This window comes from Cylas formicarius, unplaced genomic scaffold, assembly GCF_029955315.1.
Source record: "Cylas formicarius isolate icCylForm1 unplaced genomic scaffold, icCylForm1.1 PGA_scaffold_8__14_contigs__length_24414737, whole genome shotgun sequence".
Taxonomy (NCBI): Eukaryota; Metazoa; Arthropoda; class Insecta; order Coleoptera; family Brentidae; genus Cylas; species Cylas formicarius.
This window is the reverse complement of record NW_026844361.1, coordinates 13,251,123-13,262,608: the sequence shown is the minus strand read 5'-3', so window position 1 is coordinate 13,262,608 and position 11,486 is coordinate 13,251,123. Positions and strand designations below refer to the sequence as shown.

Genomic DNA, 11,486 nt, shown 5'->3' with positions numbered 1-11,486 from the left:
TTTCTCCCGTTCTATGCTCTCCTACGAAATCATGGAAGCAGTCATATATTCGATTTCCTCCGGGGTCGTCTAAACTTTGATTCATAATTTTGGTACTTAAAAATTTGGAGCAATATTCGATTATATTCATTTAATCAAAAACTGAAATACACAGAACGCTAATTACCGAAAATGTACCTCAAAGAGTGTCTATATCAATCATCAATTGACAATATATTAGAAAAAAAATATATATTTTGAAAGGAATAGAAGCCTATCTTGATGAAAATATATGTTAAATAGTGACCGAGTAATAAATGTTTCCAAGAAATAGAAGATTTTAGAACTTTGGCCTCTGGTTTGACCATGGTCATTTGGATAGAAAACTTTCGTAGAGCATCGCGTCAAAAGGAAGAAGAATGTTTTAAAACATTTTATATTTGATTGCCAAATAAACACTTAATACATGTTCTTGGTTAAGAATTAAGTAAAGGTATAATTGTTTAAAAAATACAAACACACACTTGTCCACAAAAGCGAATTTTAACGGGGTGACGTCATTGCTTCTCGTGTGATAGTCTTTCCTGATAAAGTGGACTACCTACGTTTTTTTAAAATTTTAAATCTGTATTGCCAATTGAAAGGGAATCTTACATCTGTGATGTTTAATTTATGGTCCATTGAAATTGAAACGTATTTTAGGTGGTGGTGGTGTATTAATTTTCTTTGGCCGTCTTGATTGGTAAGGGGTTAAAAAGGAAACCTTTAAACTACAACAAATATACATTTTTTTTATTTATAATTAAAATGCACAATCTTTACACAATGCAAAAAATAATTCTTGCTAAATAAATGCACCGTAAAAATATCTATTATATTGTCAATATAAAGGTGATATGCTGGTTCTTCTTAACATAAAATAAAATGCATAACGAAACGTTACAGCACATTTCACAGTGTTATTTGCATTTTCCGTTCTCCATGTTAGGAATTCATTTCAATCCACTGGTTTAATTAAACATTAAATGCAAATTACGTTTAGATTTTTAGGCTTTATAATTATTCACAATTTATCTGGCGGGAAAAATAATGAAGTTATATGAATACCATAGCAGACATTTTCTTGGAAAATTTGTATATATTCCTTGTCCCATATAGGGTGGTCCAAATTATGAAGAAATTTTAACAGCGTATTCGACGGATATTAAAAAGTTAAAAAAGGTGCAGGGTGTTGAAATTTGCGAAAAAATCGTTTTTCATTAAAAAACAAAAATCTAGAATTTGCTTTCAAACTTTAGTATTCTTGCCACTTTTTAATCAGTGGCGTTCGTGCGACCGTTAAATTAATTTACATAACAGAAAAAGTGGAATTTCAATGGTTTTTTATTTTTATTTATTATTTTATTATTATAAAATTGATTTTTTTGGAATATTTCAACACCTTGTGTCTCCAAAATGAACCATTTTACATTTACATACTTCTTTACTTATTTTTATCTGCTGAATACACTGTTAAAGTTTCTCCATTACAATTCGAACCATCCTGTATATACCAAAATATATATGATACTCCAACCTTGATTGCATTTACCGCTAACTGCTTCTATACAATTCCAAATAACTCTGGTGAATTACCCTAAACACTTTTCTTAGTGAACAATCAAGTCCAAAACACATTTTCTACTTTCAAATTTCCACATAGCTTTAAATTTGAGAGGATTTACTTTGCACTCTGCTTAGTCGGAAGCCTTTTTAGCGCCAAACGATATTATATCAATTGCCTATGCATGTAATTGACTCATAAAAACACCTAAAAAGCTATAATTTAGCTTTATTTCTTTGATGACCTTTAGGTAAACTTTACTTAGCACATTTCGATCGTTTTAAGTTTTCGTTACTCTATAAAACAAAACTATAGATGCATAGAACAATTTTTTTTTTTATTTACAAAACTTTTTTGGTTATTTACAAGATTATTTTATGTAAATAATTCAAAAATGGAAGCTCCCAATATCATTCTCAATAATTAATTGAACTGAGTAAATAATACAAGAGAGATTCAATATTTCACAAACAATAACTTGCAAGGGACATTCTTTGTTGAGACCTGAACCAGCTTTTTTTACATTAATATACAGTCTCACATGGTACAAGGTAAAATTGAAATAACTGCGGATATTCCAAAAAATACTGAATTTAAAAGTCATACTTATGATGAATGCTTTGAGATATCTAATTTAGAAAACAGTTAATTTATTGATTTGAAAGAAAAACAAATTTAAAATCTGCTAACAGCACTTCTTTTTACCGGACTTTGGAGTTTTTCTCAAATTGACCACATCATTCGGGGATGCATTTTGCCTTTCCTTCATTTCAAGCTTCGACCTTAATACCAGCCTCGTTATAGACATGAACATTTCTTCAACATTTATGTTGTCCTTTGCTGACGTTTCAAACAAACGAATATTCATTGTGTCAGCAAAACGTTGAGCATCTTCTGTCAAGACCACTTTTCTATCTGGGGTATCATTTTTGTTCCCCACTAAAACAACAATTTAAAATCGAAGTTATTACCATGAATTTCTTACCTAGGACTCGATTGACCACTTCACAATTTTGATCAATTTCATGCAACCATCTTTTTACATTAGCAAAACTTTCACCATTTGTAACATCGTAGACGATTATGACACCATGGGTGCCCCTATAATACCTACAATATTGAAGTAGCCAACAATTTTTAACTGTTTGCATCCCAAGATATTACTCACGTGCTAGTAATGGTTCTAAATCGCTCTTGGCCAGCTGTATCCCATATTTGTAACTTCACTTTTTGACCTTCAATGTTTACAGTTTTGATTTTAAAATCTACCCCTATGGTTGTGATATAACTTCCAGTAAAAGTGTTATCTGAAAATCTTAACAACAGAGAGCTTTTTCCTACACCTAAAATGAAAAATAGGAATTTTGTGTGAGCGTTAAAAACCACTAAGACAATTTTTTAATTTAGCAACTTTAATTGCAAAATTACCACCACTTTTTCAATTTTCTTCAACCCAGAATAACACCACAATATAATTTAAAGTGTCTATCAAATAGGGGATAATTATAAGTGGCTACCAAAACACTTTCCTCATTTCCTAACCCCGCCCCTTGAGGCCCTACTCACCGCTGTCTCCTATTATAAGTAATTTAAAAAGATGGTCATAATCACGCGCCATTTTTAAAGCGTGAAATTCGGAATAATAGTGTTAAGTTAACATCTAATAAAACTTTATCCAATTTAAATAACTACAAAGACTAACAACTTTTGAAAACATTTGTAAACTTTGTCAAAACTATTAAATCAGCAGAGCTCGACAATGCCAATGACAGTTAGATGTGATTACACTGACACTGACGTTTCATTAAGATTTTCTAAGATTTCGCAGTTTCACTCTCAACAGCACAAATTTTCTATGGCAAAGAACAAAAAATTAAATTCAGCAATAACCAACAAGTATTATTCTTATTATGTCTAATTTTGTGGGGTGAATATTGGGTTTTTCATATAGGTTGAAAAAAATAATAACCGGCGGTGTTTTATCGATATTGGCGGACCATGATCTATGGTGGATCTATTCCAGTAAATAATCAATAATCGATAACTAAAAATATCGTATGCAACTAAAGGATATTTTCGGTCTCGCTTCCAATCTTTTAAAGTTTCGGTTTTCTTTATCCTACTGCAATAATTCTCTTTGTGCTGTTATATTGTGATATGCTTTCCCTTTTCGCTTATCTGTGACTAATATTGAAGCCTTACGGTACCTAATGAAGTGAACTTTGGATATGTAAGTTATGGGTGTTTGATATCGAAAAAGCGATAAATTAAGAGAAACCCTATTCTCGAATAGTTGAAGCGTTAAAAGTCCCAGAATTATGAGATTAAAATATTTGTTGTGTTTTGTGGGCTTTTTTTTCGTTTGTGTTTTTTCCAAGTGCAGAGGGACCTTTAGAATCTCACTACTACAAGTGCATGCAAGAGATTCGGTGGGATATTGTTAAGAAAAAATAATCTTTTGGACGGAACAAAACGCTATAAGTATTGTCAATCACACACTACAAAAATTGGCACGAGGAGTAATGCTTTATTAATGCTTGTTATGTACCACCAAGACATTAAAACATAAATTAAAGTTGCTAAATCAAATAATCCATTTTAGATTTTAGAAAATAAAGATTAATCTGCGGATGTAAGTTTAATTTTATGCCCAAGAAACTATTGTCAAATACTCGTCTTTTAATTTTTTTTTATATTCCTTTGGTTATACCAAAGGAAGCTACACTAATTTCAAAATAAACCAATTATTAAGATTTTTCTTCCATTTTATTTAACTCAAAGAGTGTACAAAAAATAAACATATTTACAAAACTAAAATAATCAGTCTTCTACAATACTGTAAAATCAGTGTTGGGGTTGCATCTAAGCGTCTTAATCGACCTCCTCGATTGTCGGTCCACCTTGTTGTCCACCGAATCCACCGGCTTGTCTTCCACATCCACCGGGCATTCCACCAGACGAGGGTCCCGGGCCAAAGTTCTGCTGGTTGCCGCCTCCATAGAGTTTGGCCATTATGGGGCTGCAGACAGAAGTGAGCTGTTTCTGTCTGTCTTCGAATTCTTCTTTCTCAGCCAGAGTGTTACTGTCGAGCCACTTCAACGCGTCTGCGCATTCTTGCTCCACCCTTGACTTGCCCTCGGAGCTCAGTTTATCACCGCACTCACTTACAGCCTGCTTCAGTTGGAAAATGTAGGCTTCAAATTGGTTTCGGGCAGACACTTTGAGTTTTTGTTTCTCATCTTCTTCTTTGTACATCTCGGCCTCCGACAACATTCGGTCGATATCTTGTTGGGATAGTCTGCCCTTGTCGTTTTTGATGGTGATGTTACGGGAATTGCCCGAGCTGGTATCCTTGGCGGAAACGTTTAAGATTCCGTTGGCGTCCAAATCGAAGGTGACTTCAACCTTAGGGACGCCTCTGGGAGCTGGTGGAATTCCGGTTAGGTCAAATGTACCCAGAAGGTTGTTGTCCTTCGTCATGGCCCTTTCCCCTTCGAAGACTTGAATAGTCACCGCAGGCTGATTATCGGAATACGTTGTGAACGTCTGAGTTTGTTTGCATGGTATTCTGGCGTTTCTTTCAATAATTTTGGTCATAACCCCACCGGCAGTTTCGATACCCATTGATAAAGGCGTTACATCCACTAACAGCACATCCTGAATCTTCTCATCTTTCTCGCCATTTAATACTGCTGCTTGGACGGCAGCCCCGTAAGCCACAGCTTCATCTGGATTAATGGAGAGATTTAGCTGTTTCCCATTGAAGAAATTCTGCAGAAGCTGCTGGATTTTGGGAATTCTCGTGGAGCCGCCGACTAATACTATGTCGTGAATAGAGCCCTTGTCCATTTTGGCATCATTGAGAGCTTTCTCAACTGGCTGTAAAGTTCCTCTGAACAAATCCGCGTTAAGTTCCTCAAAACGAGCTCTAGTAACTTTGGTATAAAAGTCTACACCTTCGTACAAAGCATCGATTTCAATAGAGGCTTCTGTACTCGACGATAACGTCCTCTTGGCTCGTTCCGCGGCAGTCCTTAACCTTCTCAACGCTCGAGGATTGGTTTTCAAATCTTTTCTGTATTTGCGTTTGAATTCGTCTGCTAAATGGTTGACTAATCGATTGTCAAAGTCCTCTCCTCCTAAATGTGTGTCACCGGCCGTAGCTCTTACTTCGAACAACGAACCTTCATCGATGGTTAGTATGGAAACGTCGAAAGTGCCTCCTCCCAAATCGAATATCAAAACATTCCGCTCTCCCTTCAAATTTTTATCGAGGCCGTACGCTAACGCCGCTGCCGTGGGTTCGTTTATGATTCTCATAACATTTAGTCCCGCGATAACGCCCGCATCTTTTGTAGCTTGCCTTTGGGAGTCGTTGAAATAAGCCGGAACGGTGACGACGGCATCTCTAATAGGCATTCCCAAATATGCTTCGGCCGTTTCCTTCATTTTCGTCAACACCATCGAACTAACTTCTTCCGGGGCGAATCTCTTGATCTCTCCCTTATATTCCACCTGGATTTTCGGTTTACCGCAGTCGTTGACGACTTTAAAGGGCCAATGTTTGAGATCTTGTTGGATTTTGGGATCGTCGTACTTCCTTCCGATCAGTCGTTTAGCGTCGAATACGGTGTTAGATGGATTCATCGCCACTTGGTTCTTCGCCGCATCCCCGATGAGACGTTCCGTATCGGTAAACGCCACATAACTAGGAGTCGTCCTGTTGCCTTGGTCGTTGGCGATGATTTCCACTTTCCCGTGCTGCCAAACACCGACACACGAGTAGGTCGTTCCCAAATCAATACCGATTGCTGGAGCTTTCACCATTTTTCAAATACGGATTCACTTGAATTCGCAAATAAATCGTAAATAGCAATACTTCTAGTATCTCACGTACCACTTTTACTCAAACCGTTTCGATTTGAACTATGCGATCGACGCGCCAACTCGCTCCTTATATATGAAACGGCAAATTTGTCCCGAAGACTACCGAACGTTCTCGAATGGAGTGTTCGAGAACACCATAGAATCAGAATAAAACCTTACGGGAATTTACCATGTAATTCTCGAAAAAGTTTCTGTCCTTGTTGTTCGTAGACAGTGCAAGCGAGACAAGCGAATATAATGGCAAACCTTTCCCGATAATTCTACTCTCTGTGTATTGGGTGTCCCAAGGAAAGGTAGGTTTTTTAAACCTACGAGTAATTTTATTATCATTTTCTCTATTTGCTCGGTATAATTATTCGTTAGTTGGGAATAAACATTATCTAATATAAAAACTTAGTTTTTTTCTACAATCGGGCTACACAAGTGTCCAATGACGTACAAAAATAATTTAAAACGTCCCTTACTTAATTGGTTAACAGTTTATTTTTTTGTATGCACGTGGTAATTAGGGTGGGTATAAAATAGAGGTTAATAATAATGTTATTACCATAAATTAAAAAAATAAAAATAAATACTTATAGAATGTGTCATAATTGATACCGAGTTTAATATATCGTAAAGATTTTCATAACAATAACATACAATGATATTAAGTAATAAAGGAAAGAAATAAATCATCGCTTTGTATGCGGAATAGCTGCGAGTCACAAACATATTATCAATTATATATTATCTCAAGAAAATAACGCAAGTTTGCTTTTTGAATGGGTATAAATTTCAATAAGTTTTGGACTCACTCCATAGATTGACTTTATACGTGTTAGGTGTCCTAAAGTCATTTCAGCCACGTTTATTTCAAACGTACTTTTTGTCTATAAGCTTTCTTGTTATGAGTCTTTGAGTATTAAAAACATTGGTCAATTTCAGCTAATCAGTTCGTTGGTTATCGATATTTATTAGTTTCCAAATGGAAAGTCATAAAAATCCTAATTTTAGCGAACGATTGCTAACGAAAATATTTGGCTCCCCCTATATTAAAATCGAGAATTTTCTGTGCTCTTGGTTGTTGCTTCGTTCAACGACCAAATGTACTTTTTCTCTGTTTAAACCAGTAAGTTAAAAAGAGATGGAACGAGCGTGGAAAAGTCGAGAATTTTCGATATTGTCCGGGAACGGAATGCTGCAGAGTATAAAAGCGTCACACCGCGGCGGTCTCGGTGACAGTTGAAATTGAAAAGTGATATATAGAAGTGTTAGTAAGAAGCGAAGCGAACGAGCGATAATTTTCCAAGTTTCGTGTAGTTTATTTGTAAAAGGAGAATACAAAAGAAACAAAAATGGTGAAAGCTCCAGCAATCGGTATTGATTTGGGAACGACCTACTCGTGTGTCGGTGTTTGGCAGCACGGGAAGGTGGAAATCATCGCCAACGATCAAGGCAACAGGACGACTCCTAGTTATGTGGCGTTTACCGATACGGAACGTCTCATCGGGGATGCGGCGAAGAACCAGGTGGCGATGAATCCCGCTAACACCGTATTCGACGCTAAACGACTGATCGGAAGGAAATACGAAGATCCCAAAATCCAACAAGATCTCAAGCATTGGCCGTTTAAAGTTGTCAACGACTCCGGTAAACCGAAAATCCAGGTGGAATATAAGGGGGAGATCAAGAGATTCGCTCCCGAAGAAGTGAGTTCCATGGTGTTGACGAAAATGAAGGAGACTGCGGAGGCATATTTGGGAATGCCCATTAGAGATGCAGTCGTTACCGTTCCGGCTTATTTCAACGACTCCCAAAGGCAAGCGACAAAAGATGCGGGCGTTATCGCGGGACTAAAGGTTATGAGAATCATAAACGAACCCACGGCAGCAGCCTTAGCTTACGGCCTCGATAAAAACTTGAAAGGAGAGCGTAATGTTTTGATATTCGATTTGGGAGGAGGCACTTTCGACGTTTCCATACTAACCATCGATGAAGGTTCGTTGTTCGAAGTAAGAGCTACGGCCGGTGACACACATTTAGGAGGAGAGGACTTTGACAATCGATTAGTCAACCATTTAGCAGACGAGTTCAAACGCAAATACAGAAAAGATTTGAAAACCAATCCTCGAGCGTTGAGAAGATTAAGGACTGCCGCGGAGCGAGCCAAGAGAACGTTATCGTCCAGTACAGAAGCGTCTATTGAAATCGATGCTTTGTTTGAGGGCGTGGACTTTTATACCAAAGTTACTAGAGCTCGTTTTGAAGAACTTAACGCGGATTTGTTCAGAGGAACTTTACAGCCAGTTGAGAAAGCTTTAACTGATGCAAAAATGGACAAGGGCTCTATTCACGACATAGTATTAGTCGGCGGCTCCACGAGAATTCCCAAAATCCAGCAGCTTCTGCAGAATTTCTTCAATGGGAAACAGCTAAATCTCTCCATTAATCCAGATGAAGCTGTGGCTTACGGGGCTGCCGTCCAAGCAGCAGTATTAAATGGCGAGAAAGATGAGAAGATTCAGGATGTGCTGTTAGTGGATGTAACGCCTTTATCAATGGGTATCGAAACTGCCGGTGGGGTTATGACCAAAATTATTGAAAGAAATGCCAGAATACCATGCAAACAAACTCAGACGTTCACAACGTATTCCGATAATCAGCCTGCGGTGACTATTCAAGTCTTCGAAGGGGAAAGGGCCATGACGAAGGACAACAACCTTCTGGGTACCTTTGACCTAACCGGAATTCCACCAGCTCCCAGAGGTGTCCCTAAGGTTGAAGTCACCTTTGATTTGGACGCCAACGGAATCCTAAACGTTTCCGCCAAGGATACCAGCTCGGGCAATTCCCGTAACATCACCATCAAAAACGACAAGGGCAGACTATCCCAACAAGATATCGACCGAATGTTGTCGGAGGCCGAGATGTACAAAGAAGAAGATGAGAAACAAAAACTCAAAGTGTCTGCCCGAAACCAATTTGAAGCCTACATTTTCCAACTGAAACAGGCTGTAAGTGAGTGCGGTGATAAACTGAGCTCCGAGGACAAGTCCAGGGTGGAGCAAGAATGCGCAGACGCGTTGAAGTGGCTCGACAGTAACACTCTGGCTGAGAAAGAAGAATTCGAAGACAGACAGAAACAGCTCACTTCTGTCTGCAGCCCCATAATGGCCAAACTCTATGGAGGCGGCAACCAGCAGAACTTTGGCCCGGGACCCTCGTCTGGTGGAATGCCCGGTGGATGTGGAAGACAAGCCGGTGGATTCGGTGGACAACAAGGTGGACCGACAATCGAGGAGGTCGATTAAAATGCTTAGATACAAGCCTAATACTGATTTTACAGTGTAAAAGACTGATTATTTTAGTTTTGTAAATATATTTTTTTATTATTTTTTGTACATACTTTGAGCTAAATAAAATGGAAAACTACTTAATTGTTTATTTTGTTTTTATTCGGTCTGATTCAAATGGCCATTGCAATTTTTTGATTCTTTTTGGGCTTGGATTAATGAAGAGCCAAATTAAAACAAAATTTAATTATCTGTTTTTTTTTATTTTTTTTACAATTAATGACATACACAGAGCTGACTAACACTGGCGATAACGAAAAATATTTTATCTATTTTCTTCAAAATCACGGAAGATAAAAGTAAAAGCGGTGTAAATTTTTTGTCGGGCACCATAATTGAATAAAATGAGCTTCTAAAAAATGCGATTGTATTCTAAACGGTATACAAACAAAAATAAATTTTGTATGGGCTTTAAAGTAATATAAAACGAAAATGGAAATACCTATAGCCACTGTCGACGAAATGTATATTTTAATCTAATTTAATATGTATCAATTACATTTAGATATAATGCCTTTAAAAATAAAGAAAAACTGAGTATTTATCAGCGTATACATTAGTCATAAGAAGCAATTCAGTAGTTCGGAAATGTTTTAAAAGGTTTAAGCGTAATAGAGTGACATTTTTTACTATTACACAGGGTGTTAGTTCCATTGACATATCAGTTTTATGATATGTCAAAAAAATATATCGTAAGCCATTTTTAATTCTAATTGTTAAAAAACAGAAATTAAAATTAGATCAACATATTAATTTGGAATGAACACGCCTCAAAAAATGTCACGAATTTCCCAATTACAATTTTATAATGCTTCTCTCTGACGTAAGTGCCATAGACTTTTTTTTGTTTTATTATATATCACAGACGGACATAGCAAATTAAAATGTAACACCAATATTGCGCCTGGTCGAAAACCTTCAAATTATTAGAGGCAATGGACCAAACCGGCACGAATGAAAAACAAATCCAAGACATACGCGCTACACGGATGCACATTATTCCTAATATAAAACATATATACACGATTTATCAATTAATATATTTAGTCACAAAATGATTTTTTACGTATACTGGAAGAAATGTATTTTATGTCTTTAGTGTAGCCTAAACTGGGACACTGCATATAAAGTAATTTACTCTACCAATGCGATATACTGACGTAGCGTCGGCCATTTTAGTTTATGTGTCAAAGTTTGGCATCCAAAGAAACTGACTTTCGGTGTAAGTTTGTAATTATTGCCGTCTTTGAATATTTATCAACTATTATTATTATTCAGTTACGCAAGTATTGCAAAAGGAAATTAAACGAGTCATTTTTATTGAAAATGAAAATATAACCTCTACTGGTATGTATCATTTAAGACCAAACTTGTAACGTGGAATGTGAATATTCAGACACTTATTATGGCGTACGTAAATAATCTATATAAATAATAAACTTATCAGGTCTGTTAATTAATATTTGTAGGTTAGATTTTGATTTTCATTAAAGAAGTTTCACTTGATTCAAATCATTTTGAAACCTTTTTTTTCCAGTTGAAGGTGCGATTGGTTACTATTGTACAAGAAATTACAGAAAGATCGAGAGCGATTGGCAACACTGCCTATTTCACACTTCCTAACCAAACTTTTTATATGTCCTATACTTCCATATTAATTGGTCAAATTGGTACTGAGTAGT

General features: G+C 36.6%; 3 protein-coding genes across 3 annotated transcripts; 1 reads left to right on the top strand and 2 right to left on the bottom strand.

Annotated features, from left to right (window-relative positions):
* Positions 1-769: 769 nt before the first annotated feature.
* On the bottom strand, positions 770-3,401 carry LOC132706039 (ras-related protein Rab-35). The gene is made up of 4 exons (XM_060677098.1): positions 3,149-3,401; positions 2,751-2,925; positions 2,568-2,692; positions 770-2,521 (listed from the first exon to the last, which is right to left on the bottom strand). The coding sequence occupies exons 1-4, from the start codon at positions 3,198-3,200 to the stop codon at positions 2,268-2,270; spliced, it is 606 nt and encodes a 201-aa protein (XP_060533081.1). The 5' UTR covers positions 3,201-3,401; the 3' UTR covers positions 770-2,267.
* Positions 3,402-4,321: 920 nt separating this feature from the next.
* On the bottom strand, positions 4,322-6,412 carry LOC132706038 (heat shock protein 70 A1-like). Its single transcript, XM_060677097.1, has one exon. The coding sequence runs from the start codon at positions 6,407-6,409 to the stop codon at positions 4,454-4,456; it is 1,956 nt and encodes a 651-aa protein (XP_060533080.1). The 5' UTR covers positions 6,410-6,412; the 3' UTR covers positions 4,322-4,453.
* Positions 6,413-7,669: 1,257 nt separating this feature from the next.
* LOC132706368 (heat shock protein 68-like) lies at positions 7,670-9,878 on the top strand. Its single transcript, XM_060677656.1, has one exon. The coding sequence runs from the start codon at positions 7,807-7,809 to the stop codon at positions 9,760-9,762; it is 1,956 nt and encodes a 651-aa protein (XP_060533639.1). The 5' UTR covers positions 7,670-7,806; the 3' UTR covers positions 9,763-9,878.
* Positions 9,879-11,486: the final 1,608 nt, after the last annotated feature.